Source organism: Manis pentadactyla, chromosome 9, assembly GCF_030020395.1.
Source record: "Manis pentadactyla isolate mManPen7 chromosome 9, mManPen7.hap1, whole genome shotgun sequence".
Taxonomy (NCBI): Eukaryota; Metazoa; Chordata; class Mammalia; order Pholidota; family Manidae; genus Manis; species Manis pentadactyla.
In genome coordinates, this window is record NC_080027.1 from 90199913 (window position 1) to 90215925 (window position 16013).

At 39.9% G+C, this 16013-nt stretch overlaps 1 protein-coding gene across 4 annotated transcripts in view; it reads left to right on the top strand.

Annotated features, from left to right (window-relative positions):
- Positions 1-16013, top strand: part of SARNP (SAP domain containing ribonucleoprotein) — a 65127-nt gene that overhangs the window by 28568 nt on the left and 20546 nt on the right. For 2 of the 4 annotated variants that reach the window (XR_005031330.2, XM_036918331.2), the window contains exons 10-11: positions 10615-10749; positions 14630-14719. Coding sequence is in view for 3 of the 4 variants with exons in the window: in XM_036918331.2 (XP_036774226.2) it covers positions 10615-10749; positions 14630-14719 (225 nt within the window). In the remaining variant the exon portion in view is untranslated. The remainder of the gene's footprint in view (positions 1-10614; positions 10750-14629; positions 14720-16013) is intronic. The other 2 variants (XM_036918332.2, XM_036918333.2) reach the window with 2 other exon arrangements.

The following is a 16013-nucleotide window of genomic DNA, read 5'->3' on the forward strand; positions in this document are numbered from 1 at the left end:
AGTGGGACTCTATCAAGCTGAAAAGCTTCTGTACAGCAAAGGACACCATCAATAGAACAAAGAGGTATCCCACAGTATGGGAGAATATATTCATAAATGACAGATCTGATAAAGGGTTGACATCCAAAATATATAAAGAGGTCATGCACCTCAACAAACAATCCAATTAAAAAATGGGCAGAGGAGCTGAGCAGACAGTTCTCCAAACAAGAAATTCAGATGGCCAACAGACAAATGAAAAGATGCTCCATATTGCTAGTCATCAGAGAAATGCAAATTAAAACCACAATGAGATATCACCTCATAGCAGTAAGGATCGCCACCATCCAAAAGAGAAACAACAACAAATGTTGGTGAGGTTGTGGAGAAACGGGAACCCTCCTACACTGTTGGTGGGAATGTAAACTAGTTCAACCATTGTGGAAAGCAGTATGGAAGTTTCTCAAAAAGCTCAAAATAGAAATACCGTTTGGCCCAGGAATTCCACTTCTAGGAATTTACCCTAAGAATGCAGGAGCCCAGTTTGAAAAAGATAGATGCACCTCTATGTTTATCGCACCATTATTTACAGTAGCCAAGAATTGGAAGCAACGTAAGTGTCCATCAGTAGGTGAATGGATAAAGAAGATGTGGTACATATGCACAATGGAATTCTACTCAGCCATAAGAAAACAAATCCTACCATTTGCAACAACATGGATGGAGCTCAGTGAAATAAGCCAGGCAGATAAAGTCAAGTATCAAATGATTTCACTCGTATGTGGGGTATAAGAAGAAAGAAAAACTGAAGGAACAAAACAGCAGCAGACTCACAGAACCCGATAATGGACTAACAGTTACCAAAGTGTAAGGGACTAGGGAGGATGGGTAGGAAGGGAGGGATAAGGGGTGAAAAAGAAAGGGGGTATTACGATTACAATGTATAATTTTGGGTTAGGGCTGTGCAACACAGAGAAGACAAGTAGTGATTCTACAGCATCTTACTACGCTGATGGACAGTGACTGTAATGGGGTTTGTTGCAGGGGGGACTTGGTGATGGGGGGAGTCTAGTAAAAATAATGTTCCTCATGTAATTGTAGATTAATTATTCCAAAAGATGATAAAAAACACATGTACTACTAGATCTAATACCTGAATTCAGCAAAGTTGTGGGATACAAAATTAATGCACAGAAATCTGTTGCATTCGTATACAGTAAAGATGAAGTAGCGGAAAGAGAAATCAGGAAAGCAATTCCATTCACAATCATATCAAAAAGTATAAAATACCTAGGAATAAATCTAACCAAAGAAGTGAAAGACGAATAACCTCAAAACTATGGGACACTCTTAAAAGAAATTAAAGGGGACACTAATAAATGGAAATTCATCCCATGCTCTTGGCTAGGAAGAATTAATATTGTCAAACAGCCATCTTGCATAAAGAAGTCTACATATTCAATTCAATCCCTATCAAAATACCAATAGCATTCTTCAACGAACTAGAGAAAATTGTTCTAAAATTCTTATGGAACTGCAAAAGAACCCGAATAGCAAAAGCAGTCCTGAGAAGGAAGAATGTATATATAAAGCTTTGGTAATTACACTCCTTGACTTCAAGCTGTACTACAAAGCCACAGTAATCAAGACAATTTGGTACTAACAGAAGAACAGACCCATAGACCAATGGAACAGACTAGACAGCCCAGATATATATACACAAGCATATATGGTCAATTAATAAATGATAAAGGAGCCATGAATATACAATGGGAAAATGATAGCCTCTTTAATAACTTGTGTTGGCAATACTGGACAGCTACATGCAAGAGAATGAAACTGGATTATTGTCTAACCCCATACTCAAAAGTAAACTCAAAATGGATCAAAGACCTGAATGTGAGTCATGAAACCATAAAACTCTTAGGGAAAAACATAGGCAAAAACCTCTTGGATGTAAACATAAGCAACTTCTTCATGAACATGTCTCCCCTGGTAAGGGAAACAAAAGCAAAAATGAACAAGTGGGACTATATCAAGCTAAAAACCTGTACAGCAAAGGACACCATCAGTAGAACAAAAAGGCATCCTACAGTATGGGAGAATATATTCATAAATGACATCCAATAAGGGGTTGACAACCAAAATACACAAAGAGCTCATGCACCTCAACAAACAAAAAGCAAGTAATCCAGTTTAAAAATGGGCAGAGGAGACAAGTACTAAATGATTTCACTCATCTGTGGAGTATAAGAACAAAGAAAAAACTGAAGGAACAAAACAGCAGTAGAATCACAGAACCCAAGAATGGACTAACAGTTACCAAAGGGAAAGGGACTGGGGAGGATGGGTGGGAAGGGAGGGATAAGGGGGGAAAGGAAAGGGGGCATTACGATTAGCATGTATAATGTGGGTGGAGGCACGGGGACGGCTGTGCAATGCAGAGAAGACAAGTAGTGACTCTACAGCATCATACTACGCTGTTGGACAATCACTGTAATAGGGTTTGTGTGGGGGGACTTGGTGAAGGGGGGAGCCTAGTAAACATAATGTTCCTTGTGTAATTGTAGATTAATGATACCAAAAAAAAAAAAATGGGCAGAGGAGCTGAACAGACACTTCTCCAAAGCAGAAATTCAGATGGCCAACAGACACATGAAAAGACGCTCCACATTGCTAATCAGAGAAATACAAATTAAAACTACAATGAGATATCACCGCACACCAGTTAGGATGGCCACCATCCAAAAGACAAACAACAACAAATGTTGGCAGGGATGTGGAGAAAGGGGAACCCTCCTACACTGCTGGTGACAATGTAAATTAGTTCAATCATTGTGGAAAGCAATACGGAGTTTCCTCAAAAAACTAAAAATAGAAATACCATTTGAAGCAGGAATCCCACTCCTTGGAATTTACCCTAAGAATGGTGGAGCCCAGTTTGATAAGCCCAGTTTGATAAACATAGTGCCCTATGTTTATTGCAGCACTATTTACAATAGCCAAGAAATGGAAGCAACCTAAGTGTCCATCAGTAGATGAATGGATAAAGAAGATGTAGTATATATACACAATGTAATTCAGCCATAAGAAGAAAACAAATCTTACCATTTGCAACAACATGGATGGAGCTAGAGGAAATAACGCTCAGTGAAATAAGCCAGGCAGAGAAAGACAAGAACCAAGTCATTTCACTCATCTGTGGAGTGTTAAGAACAAAAAAAAACCTGAAGGAACAAAACAGCAGAATCGCAGAACCCAAGAATGGACTAACAGTTACCAAAGGGAAAGGGACTGGGGAGGATGGATCGAAAAGGAGGGGTAAGGGGGAAAAAAGGGCATTACGATTAGCACACATAATGTAGGGGGGGTTCACGGGGAAGGCAGTATAACAGAGAAGACAAGTACTGATTCTGTAGCATCTTACTACAGTGATGGACAGTGACTAATGGGGTATGTGATGGGGAGTTGATAATGGAGGGAGTCTAGTAACCAAAATGTTGCTCATGTAATTGTACATTAATGCTACCAAAATAAAAGTAAACTCAAAATGGATCAAAGACCTGAGACATGAAACCATAAAACTTAGTAGAAAACATAGGTAAAACTCTCCTAAATATAAACATGAGCAACTTATCCCTGAATGCATCTCCTCAGTCAAGGGAAAGAAAATAAAAAATGAACAATTGGGCTACATCAAGCTAGCTTCTCTACAGCAAAGGACACCATCAGCAGAACAAAAAGGCACACTACAGTATGGGAGAATGTATTTGTAAATGACATATCCCACAAGGGGTTAACATCCAAAATATATGAAGAACTCACACACCTCAACACCGAAAAAGCAAATAACTCAATTAAAAAATGGGCAAGGATATGAACAGACACTTCTCCAAAGAAGAAATTCAAATGGCCAACAGGCACATGAAAAGATGCTCCACATCGCTAATTATCAGGGAAATGCAAATTAAAACCACAATGAGATAACACCTTACACCAGTTAGAATGACCAACATAGAAAAAACTAGGAAAAACAAATGCTTGCGAGGATGTGGAAAAAGGGGAATCCTCCCACACTGCTGGTGGGAATGTAAACTAGTTGAACCATTGTGGAAAGCAGTATGCAGGTTCCTCAAAAAACTAAAACTAGAAATAACATTTAACCCAGAAATTCTACTCCTAGGAATTTACCCTAAGAATGGAGGATCCAAATTTCAAAAAGACAGATGCACCCCTATGTTTATCGCAGCACTATTTACAATAGCCAAGAAATGGAAGCAACCTAAGTGTCCATCAGTAGATGAATGGATAAAGAAGAGGTGGTACATATACACAATGGAATATTATTCAACCATAAGAAGAAAATATCCTACCATTTGTAACATGGATGGAACTAGAGGGTATTATGCCCAGTGAAATAAGACAGGTGGAGAAAGACAAGTACCAAATTATATCACTCATCTATGGAGCATAAGAACAAAGGAAAAACTGAAGGAACAAAATAGCAGCAGACTCCAGAACCCAAGAATTGACTACCAAAGGCAAAGGGACTGGGGAGGGTGAGAGGGAAGGGAGGGATAAGGGGAATAAGAGGCAGTACGATCAACACACATAACGTAGGGGGGTGCACTGGGAAGGCAGTATAGCACAGAGAAGACAAATAGTGACTGTAGCATCTTACTATGCTCATGGACAGTGACTGTAATGCGGTATTTAGTGGGGACTCGATAACGGGGGGAATCTAGTAACCACAGTGTTGCTCGTGTGGTTTTATATTAATGATACCAAAATAAAATCTAAAAAAACAAAGAGCTGTTTCTCCACTAGCCCATTGGAACAAGTCTTCAGGGAGTGGTGAAGAAGCTGTTTAAAGAGGAAACAATAGGGAAAACTCTCTGACCTCAGTTTATCTTCTCATCTGGTTCTTCATCTGTTGCTGCTGAGGAACAGAACTTGTCTTTTGTCTGTAACACAAATACGTCTTCACCATCCTCCATTCCTGCCGCCCCCACTATCTGCTCTTCTCATTCCCTTCTATTATGGTTCCAGTCAGTGATGTCATTATGTGTGCCATTCACCTGCTGTTGAACCACTTGGCTATAGGAATTTGGGAGAGCAAAGGGGCAGAATTTAATTTTTCTCTCTCCTCCCCAGGGCTCTTGAAAATGTATTCTAATTTTAACTAGAGAAATAGGAGTCAGGTTTTTCTTTGCTCAACTACTAATGGCCTCCCAGTATCTCCTAACCCTCAAACACACAGTTTTACCTAGCTGTGTGTGAGGAAAAAATTGGACAAGAAATGTTAGGAGTATAAATTGAATACTTTAAAGAGGAAAAGCTTTAAAATTTGGGGAAAGTGAAATGAAGATTTTGATGCTATGTCGGCATTTGTGGCTGGTGTTTGCCCTGTTTACTAAAAATTGGACCTTTGGGAAGTTTCTGGTAAAGGGTTATACTTACGTAAGATACATGGTTGAGACCATTAGAATCTTGTACAAATTCATTTTATTTTTTTCTCTCTTTTCTTTCATTGGATTTGAACCCAAAGAGCTATAAATAAAAAAGCTAGTAAAGGGAAAAGCTCACTCTTTTCTGTTTGCCTGTTCTGTACCCCTGCCCCCACTTCTGTCTTTGTATTCCTTCTGACATGTCAGAACTGATGACTTTGATAAAAAACAAGTTTTAATGCCTGCCTGTGATCCCCTGTAGTCTTTGCCCCAAGAGTAAACACAGCCTGGAAAAAGAGGGAAATGCTAGATTCTGTTGAGTCTGTTTTACCTTTAAATCCCTTCAGTTGTTTTTGCCGGCCAACTTCTTGGGGTGGTATCATTCTTTGAGTATCAGCTTTGTTTTAAGTGCCACTCTTAGTACATAAGGTAGATAACTTTTAAAATCCACCTGTAAATCACATTATATCTGGTTGTATGTCTAGTTGTATGTCTAGTTTGGGGGTGACCAGTAGTTGGCCTGGTTCTTCTAAGCAGAGCAATACCTGTCTGATTACTCTCTGATGCTCTTTCCAGCTATGGTAAAATGTGAGCTTACTATCTGAATCCAAGTCTACTTGTCCTTCAAATCTGTATGGGAGAGAAAAGTGTGGGGTGTTTTTTATTTTGGCGTGTTTTTTTTTTTTTTTGGCGTGTGTGTGTGTGTGTGTTGCTAGGTTTTTTGGGAGGGTGGAATTTTCGTGTTCAAAGTCTCCTTGTGTTGTGAGAATTGTAGGAGTGTTGAAGATATATTTTGATACTTGAGAGGCTGATACTTGAGTAATACTGTTCTTTGGTATGACATTGGTAAGGACAGGTAACATTTTTAAAAGTATATATGGGTTCCATTCAAGTAAGGTTTGATTACATATAGTTCATTTTTTTTTATGTACTCAGAAAAAGCAAAGTTGAGATAGGTCAGACAAAATTTTATAGTATTTTGGAGATGGGAATAAGGCAAGGCATCAGATTGGGAGATATTTTATAGGGAGATACTTAGTGGTAATGTTTGCAAACTAGCAGATGCCCTGTTTTTAATAAAATCTGACATCACTTGTTAAGACCTTCCTCTCTACTTTTCTTTGTTACTCTTTTCTCACATTTTTAAAAACAGTATTTTAACCAAATCTTAACCTTCTTACCCCCAGAGCAAATTCTTAGGACAGAAATAGAAATATCTTTTCAGGGTGTTTACATTTGGAGTTCATATCAAATATTAAATCTTTAAATTCCTAGTGTTTATTGAGAAGGAGATTATGTTTGAAATGCTTGGTGTCTGGATTTTAGAAAGTATTTATTGGGTGAGGAGTTAATAGTGAGGTATAGAGTAGATGAGGCAGTTACAGAATTCTCACTGCCAGGTTCATGCTTAGGTGTCAAGTGGTTGAGGAGGAAGAGCACCTGAAATGAAACAGAACTCTTAAGTTGAGAGGCCTTATGTAATGGACCCCTTTAGTGCTTTAAATGAACAGAGCAAAATGCATGAGGCTTAGCACAAAACTGACCTGTTCTCCATTTTATTGATAGTCCCTCTCTTCCTTTGTATTAGTTCTGTAGAAAAAAAATAACCATGCTTCAACCTAGTTGCCTCCCTCTTTTGCCGCACATAACCGGAGGTGTTCCCTTATATTGTTTTTGAGTGTTATTTTCTGTATTGAACTCATCTGGTAAGAGTCAATCTTCCTGTTTGAATTCTCTAGGAATGCAGAGACAGGTATGCTCTTTAGAACCAGCTGTAATTCCTTCATAGCTTGCTTTTTCCCTTCACATCAGCTGAGATACCCTGTTTGTGAGAAGTATAAACTTTCTTGCTTGTCCCCTAGTGCTTTTGGTAGGAGAATTGGTGTGGGGTAGCAGGACTTGGTGAGATTTTTTAAAATATACTTTCTCAAAGGTATTTGCACTTGTTCCCAACTATAGCTGCACGTTAGGGTCACCAGGGATCCCTTTTTGAAATATAGCTCCTTAGGCTCTTCCTTTTGAGATTCAGATTTATTAGGTTGGGTTGAAGCTAGAAATCTGCATTGTAAAATGTTACAGGTGAAGATAATCTGTTTTCCTAGTATTCATTCTAAATTTCTGAATGCTCTAGGTAACTCTTCTCCCTCATTCTGCATATTTTGGCCAAGAGTATTCACCTCCTCTCAAAAGTTGTTAGTTTCTCTCTACTGACTTCTTGACATTTCTGCCAAGCTCTGCATCACTTATCCTTAAAAGCAGCAACTTCCTGGCTTTTAAAGGAGGGAGGTGGGGACTTTTAATAGGAACTTGGTTTCCGGGGGTCTCAAGTGTGAAGCCTTCATTTCCTCCACCTGCCTTGCTTTGTCCTGCAGTCAGCTAGAGCAAGACCAAGACGACCTCCTCTGGGGTTGGAGGGTAGTGGGGGTTGGGGAAAGAGCTTGATTTGGACAAGAGAAAGAAAGTGATGGGAGCTAGTGACTCAGAAGTTTGGTTCTAAGCTGTCTGTGTTTTAGGGGCTTCAAGTCCTGTAAAGATAGGAGGAGAAACAGTTCCTGGTGGTTGCTAATTCTAGGGTAGCTTTAAAGTTACTGGCACCCTACTGGTCTCAGAGGATTAATTCTGATCTCATAGTTGAAAGATTGTTGGGAATAGTTAGCATGGTTGTATTGAGAAGTATATTATGTATATTCATGGGGGAGTGTTAGGGTATCTCTTAGCTGTATATGTGTTAAGATGGAGTTCCCCCTGCCAGTCCAAGCCTTCACCTCTAGTCCTGCTTGGGCTCTTTGCATTGGTTTCTAGAGCCCCACCCCATGTTCTGTGATCCAGCTGGCATAACGGCTTGGGAAATAAACATGTTCAGATGAATTTCAGAAACTGGAACAGGAGGTGGCAGCTGGATGTTTAAGTATTGAAGTGTTTCTAAGAGAAAAACCATCAGTTGCTGTCATTCACCCTGAGAGTATGAAATTGGAAGCCCACTCCCTGGAGTGTTTCGTAACCTTTGCCTGTGGGAAGTCAAGGCCATGTCATTATTAATCTACCTTCGCCTGAAAGCCCCCAGGCTCTGCTTTTCATCCTGCCATCAGTCACGTGGCAGTGAGGCTCAGGAAAGTGACCGTAAGGCTCCCTCTTTTCTTTTTGCCTCTTTCTTACTTTATGTTCCCATGGAACATCAGACTGGCCTGAGAACTTAAACATCTTAGTATGGAAGTTTATTTACAAAAGGGGGTAGCTATTTGTTTTCCAAAATGTAACCGTGTTAGCACACTATCAGCCACTCCCCCATCACTCCAGGGAAAAGACTTCTGAGAAAATTAAGTGGTAGGGTTTAGGGCCTGATGGGAATATACATGAGACTCTTACACAGTAGCTCGGTCATTTAAAACAACTATTCAAGAACAGCCAGCACTTCGGCAGTACCTGAGCTTCCCTAAAATGCCCTGATTTTGAAAGGATATCTGACTGAATTCTTATGATGGGAATTCTTCTCACACATGGTGTAAAGAGGGGTGGTGAGTGAGTGAGCTTCTTTGCACTGACCAGGAGAAACCCAGCTTAGTTAATTATTTTGGTCCTCTGAGAATAATGAAGATATTTCGTACTTGAATTCAGTAAATACTCTTGCTTTGTGTTCTAGAAATCCCTGAGTTCAGATTCTATAAATAAGTCTGGGTTACATTTGGGTCACTGTTTGGTTTCTCCTAGTTTCTCCTTAGGATCCAGAGTGGCACTGGCAATAAAAAGAGACAGTCACTTTAGAAAGCACCTATGTTATATTCAGACTGTCCAATTGTAGCTTATCCTCCATTTGGGACTTAATTCTTGTCTGTGTATACATGTGTATGCCAGGGATACCATTGATAAGGGTCCTTAATTTAAAATTTCTAGTTCTTCCGTAGTACCTCCTTCCCCTCTTTTTCTTTCATGGGACATTGCAGTTATTTTTTAATTCTGTTATATTTAGAGAGGAGTAAATTCTTAAACAACCCTGTAACTAGTTGCACTATATCTTGTCTTCTGAGTTTCTACCTCAGAACTGGGTGTTCAGTCTCTGTCTCTGGATTCATCTGTCTCTGGATCTCATGTTTCTCTTTCACCTCAATGCTTCTGGCCTCTCCTTTCTAATAGAAATATTTTCAAAACCACTTACTGTGCACAGACAAGCCGTATAATTGGCTCCAGCAGGAAGAGGAAAAACAAGTGTACTATTCAGTGATTCACAAGGTTCAGAAGGTAAAAACTAACAAGTTGTTCAGCAAAAGCATAATTATTTTTGGGTCTGGAGACCAGAAAAAAATTACCCCATTTGTCTTCATAATGCAGTAATGTAACAAACAGTGGCACACATCTTTAACTGAGTTGTGAATTCATAAGCCTCATGAGGTTATGGTTCTTTGTCTTACTCATCTCTATTACCAATGCCAAAGCAGTGCCTGACCCAAAGTAGGCACTCTCCAATTTCAGTGACTAGTGGATTAATGGATTAATTTTATGGGCTCAGTGTAACAGAAAATGTTGACAGAAGCTGATGTCATATAATTCAGTGAGAACAGTCCTCGGGAGCTTTTAGAGCACCTGGGATTGGGCCTAGGGTTAGAGGTTGGATCCTTGCTCAGTTCCCTCAGGCATTACCTTTATAAGTACCTTTTTTTATAGTCTTTATTAAGGAGAATTAGGTCAGTAAAGTCTGGCTGCACAGAGTTTTTAGGGTCCTGGAGAGAGAAGATGGTTAGTAGTTACATGGTGGAAAAGACTGTGATTTTGTCTGGTTATTACTCTGCCACACTTTAACCCTAATTCTAATCATCTGTTCAAAAGCTCATTTGCCTTGCAGATACATAGATAGATATAGATAGATAAGTAGGTAGATCGGTAGATAGATATGGAATTTGCCTTGCAGATACGTATATATCCATATTACGTATGGAATTTCCCAGTTGCCTTGGTAATGGATCTCATTCTTGCCAACTTTTAATGATTTCACTTCTAATGTAGAAGAATGAGTGACATCATTAGCTTCCAGATTTTGTTTGTGGCCTCAGGCTTTGACTGGGGGACCAAGAGGAATGCTGTAGTAAAAATAGTAAGCTAGCATTTATTGAATAGTCTGTATGATAGTTCCTGTGTACTGAACACTTGTCATATGTCTTAGGGCAGCCTTGAATGTCTTACTCTTTTCCCTCAGCAGTTACTGTTTTCTTTATATTGCCTGAGGATTTTCCAAATGTGGAAGAGAAGGAGCAAAGTGGATTTTGAAAAGTTGAAGATGTCTTCTGAAGAGCTCAGTTTGGAACCATCTTACTCCACGATGGAGAAAACAGTGATGTTGATTCATGGGGGTGTTAGGCTTTATTAAAAAACTGTCATGCTTTCTGCCCATGGGCTTTCTCCTCCTTTATAGAATTCTTTTTCTCATTTTTATCAGTGAGCTTTTAAAAAGAAAGACAAGGCCATTATTGGGGGATATGAGGATTACGTATGCTGAAATTACTGACATGAGCCAGTCAGCTTGCTATTTAAATCTTGCTTGAGAGGATGGAAGGGAGGGAAGTACACGGATCAGTCTGAACTTCAAATGCCTTATGTTTTATCAGTGAGTACAGGTTTCTTCTCTGATTTTGGACGTAAATTACATGTTTTGAGGAGTTTTTACTTGATGGGAAATAAAGGCACTTCAGATTCAAGCACTATTCTTCGTACACTTGAGTATGCGTAGGAAGAAAAAATTTGTTCGTGGTTGAGGGTTCGCAGGAGGAAAGTGGGGAAGGGATGAAGAAGGGAAAGGTCTGCAAATGCATGCCACTGAGCTGGAGGGGTCAGTGTTGCCTGCAGATGCACAGCCCCATTTGTGCACTTGAGCATGGCCTGCGGGAGCATTGGCCTGATGGATGCAGGGAGAGATGCGTTTTGGTCAAGGTAATTTCCCTCAGATGGGGTCTCACCATACCATGAATCAAAACCTGTCAGCAAGGAGCTAAAGATGGAGTGAAGTTTATTGTATGTTTGTTTCCACGTGACACCGTCACGCTAGAAGGGTCAAGTGAGAGAGATCATTAGAACTGTGTTGATTTACTGGGCCTGTTGTGCACTTTCCCTGCAGGGCGAGGAGGAAAGAGGCTTTAGGAGGGGAGCTGAGGGATGCTGGGTAGGGAGGGGAGAAGGGCAGGCATGCACAAAATAAATAAAACCTTCACTGGTCTGTGTGGGTGAGGGGTGGGCAGGCTGTTTGGAGGGGGTGGGAGGTGGGGGGAATCTGTATTGTTTTTTTCCCCCCTCTAGCTTCTGGTAGATTTGGAGCAGATGCTCTGCCTGCATCTCCAGGAGAGGCACCAAAGATGTGATTTACAAAGGAAGCTCGTGGGGAAATCTCTGATACTAGCTTGAGTGGCCAGAGATGTATATTCACAACCCATCCCCCCCTTTTTTCCTCTCTTATTCTTTCCTCGCCTTTGAGCTCAAAAGGAAACACAGGAAATTTAATTTAGAAGTCAAACTCCCCATTTCAGGACATAGCACAATAAAGAACCAGAGGAAAGGCTGTCCCACACATTCTGAATGGACATGGGCTTCGTGATGACATTTGTAGAGTGGCCCCAGGGCTTGTGCTGAGAGAACAGCTGGGTTTCAGAAGCAGCATCTCAGTTTGATTTGAACTTGACCAAAGTACACGTTGCATGGAACTGAATGAAGAAAAGTGCATTGTGATAGTTCAGCAAGATACGGTGTAGTCCTGCCTCTCCCCTAGAAGGGTAAGGGACCCTCCTTTTATTCTGCCTAAAGCTGTTTCCTTCCTGCTTGGCCTAAAGACTTAGTAAACGTTTCATCCAGAATATTTTGTAGAGGTTCTCATTTTGAAATGTCTGTTTATATCTCTTACTTACTTCATTTCTTGGTGGTAGGCAAAATCAAAGAAACTTTTCCTAGTGACTTAGTAAGGAAAAATATATTGGGGCTTGTGCTCACTGGAAACCCTCCCAGTTCTTTTATTACAGTTATAGTAGAATGAATGGCAAGTTGGCCAAAATCAGAAAACCTTTAGTAGAAGATGACTAACTGAAGTCCTTTCCCTCCATCTCTAGTTACAAGTGGAGGCACATGGTGGGGGTGGGAACCTAGAGGATTGACCCTGTTAGTTGAGTGATGTTAAAGTGGTTGAGTAGTTCACAATTGATTTTAGCCAAGGGGCCTTATGATCTTTCTTCCCTTGGGAATTAAGCATTTCTTCCATTCTGCTATTCTTCCAAGGAAATGCTCTTGTGAGACACCTGAGGATATGGTAAAGTTAAGAAAATGGGTTTTTGAGTAAAATGTGCTGGGTTCCCATCTGGCTCTGCTACTTACTATTATTGTTAGACTATAAGACTTGGGCAAGTTACTTAATTTCTCTTAAGTTTTCTATCTATGAATTCATAGTACTCACTATGTTTAAGATTGTTATAAGAAGTAAATGAGATATTGCATGTAAAAAAACTTCCTGCAGTACCTGGTCCATAGCAAGCACTCAAATATCAGTGGCTATTAATATCATCGTCATTGTTTTAATTTATGATTTTTAAAATCAATATAATGTTTTTTTTTCTTGGAACTTGGCTCCGTGTTTTACAATAGATTACATTGATTAGGCCCCCACTGTGGATTTGCTGATGGTGCTAATGAAAAAGGCAGAAAAACTATGTAGGCAGTATTCTATTCTGATAACATACTGTGACTCAGTCATAACTTGTGTGTAGAGTTCTTCAGTTCTTCATAGCCACCAACTTTTCTTTGTTGCTTTTATGCTCACTAGAAGTCAGGTGCAGTAGAAGGGTGAGAGGGAATATGTTCCTCAAGCTGAAAAGAGCCAAAGTAAGACCCAGAAGGTACTCATGTGTGCTCTGTTCACAGAGCTGGACTGGTTTAAAAAAATTGAACATAGAAAGCTAGGTAGCTACCCTGCTTTTGCCCAAAGAGGTGGTTCCTGTGGTCCTAGGATCAAAGGCAACTCCTTGGTTGGGATTAAGTATAGAGGAATTTAAAAATCTCTGTATTTCTGTGGATCTCTTGATTACCTTCCTTTTGACACAGGAGGGGACACCCAGAGACACAGCCCGCCTGCAGACTGCAGGAATATGAACTCCTTGGGCTTTAAAAAAAAAAGTACAGCTCAGGGGCACCGAACAGAAGCTTGTTCAAAGTTTGTTTGAACTCTTTTGACCTGACCTTTTGTAAGTAAAGTTTAAGGAAGTGTCCTGGCCCATGGTGAGGGTGGGTATGTGTGTATGGAGTAGAAGGTCTCTTGAGATGTGTGAGAGAATAAGATTGTTGTTTAGATGGTGCAAAGTTCTATAAAGTTCTTCTGGGGGAGAAAAACACCCAGGAAGCCTACCTGATGTTAGATTCTTACTAGTCCTAGGGCTGGATTTTTTATTGTTGGTGACTGGGTGTGAGAGGAAGGGGGAAAGGAGAAAATAACTATTAAAATGTAGTAAAGTGGCAGGATTTAGGACCATTTACACCGAACAGTGTTGGATGTGAACAGTAGTTCAGTTATTAAACCAGCTATAGGAGAACTGCCAGCTCTAATTCATAGTAAGCTGAAACACTCTTTCTAGTTACAGGCAGAAATTATGAATCTCTTGGATGTTTGGAAAAGGTCCCAGAGCATCTCTCAAACAGAAGACTGCAGCTGTTTCCTCAGCTTACCTTATTTCAGAATCATTTCAAACTATTCAGAGCCTTCTGTGATTTTGTTGGGTATTCATAACACTTTGCTCTCTTTGAGAGTTCGCTCTGGCCCCCTTCCTCTTCCCCTTCTTGGCAAGTAAATGGAACTTGTAAGCAGTGTTCAACAGTTGGTTTGGGTGTCTTCTACTAATCTCTCTGCAAATGTTAATCACTGAAATGTCAGTTTTCCATATCTCTGAACTACTAAAATTTCTTCAGCACAGAAATTTGTTTCATAGATATTTCTTACTATTTTCTTGACTCTCCTGGTCTTAGGAGTATTTAAGTAAACTTAAAATTAAGTTTTTAGTTCTTTTAGGGCCAACATGCTGTATGCCAGCTAACTCTGTTTCCTGCTACTTTTTTTGTTTGTGTGATTCTTAGTTCTTGGCACAAAGTTGGCTGGCATATTGTGACCAATAAGTTATAATTTCACTCCGATTTACCTTGTGAGTGGAGGCTAGTTTGTTTCAACCGTTTCCTTTGTCCCTGAACAGTCTGAAGATGATGAGAAGCTGAAAAAGAGGAAGGAGCGATTTGGGATTGTCACAAGTTTACCTGGAACAGGAAACACAGGGGATACAGAGGTAAGATATACCTAGAATGCTTCCTAGAGCCCTTGGAGGGCAGTGAGGGTGAACAGACTGACAAACAGTATTATTTCCCCAGCCTACTTCTTTTTTGTTAAATTTAAAATTAAAAAAAAAATTTTATTTTTTATTAAGGTATTATTGATACATACTCTTATGAGGGTTTCACATGAAAAAACAATGTGCTTACTACATTTACCCATATTATCAAGTCCCCACCCATACAGTGTAGTCACTGTTCATCAGTGTAGTTAAGATGCCACAGATTCACTATTTGCCTTCTCTGTGCTACAGTATTCCCTGTGATCCGCCACACCATGAATACTAAACATAATACCCCTCACTCCCCTTCTCCCTCCCTCCCCACCCACCCTCCCACACACCTCCCCTTTGGTAACCACTAGTTCATTCTTGGAGTATCTGAGTCAGCCGCTTATTTTGTTCCTTTAGTTTTGCTTCATTGTTATACTCCACAAATGAGGGAAATCATTTGGCACTAGTCTTTCTCCCCCTGGCTTATTTCACTGAGCATAATATCCTCCAGCTCCATCCATGTTGTTGCAAATGGTAGGATTTGTTTCTTTCTTATGGCTGAATACTATTCCATTGTACATATGTACCACATCTTTATCCATTCATCTACTGATGGACACTTAGGTTTCTTCCATATCTTGGCTATTTTAAAAAGTGCTGCAGTAAACATAGGGGTGCATATGACTTTTTTAAAAACAATATTTTATTAAGGTATGATTGATATACACTCTTTTTTTAATTCAATAAGTGAATTTTCTATATAATATTACTTGTGTTTATGAGGTATAACATTTTTATTTTGCTGTTATTAATCTACAATTATATGAAGAACATTACGTTTACTAGGCTCTCCCCTTCAACAAGTCCCCCCCACAAACTCCATTACAGTCACTGTCCATCAGCGTAGTAAGATGTTGTAGAATCACTACTTGTCTTCTCAGCGTTGCACAGCCCTCCCCTTTCCCCCACCCCCGACATTATACATGCTAATCATAATACCCCCTTTCTTCTTGCCCGCCCTTATCCCCCACTACCCTCCCGTTCTCCCCAGTCCCTTTCCCTTTGGTAACTGTTATTCTCTTCTTGGTTTCTGTGATTCTGCTGCTGTTGTGTTCCTTCAGTTTTTCTTTGTTCTTATACTCCACATATGAGTGAACTCATTTGGTATTTGTCTTTCTCTGCTTGGCTTATTTCACTGAGCATAATACCCTCAAGCTCCATCCATGTCGTTGCAAATTGTAAGATTTGTTTTCTTATT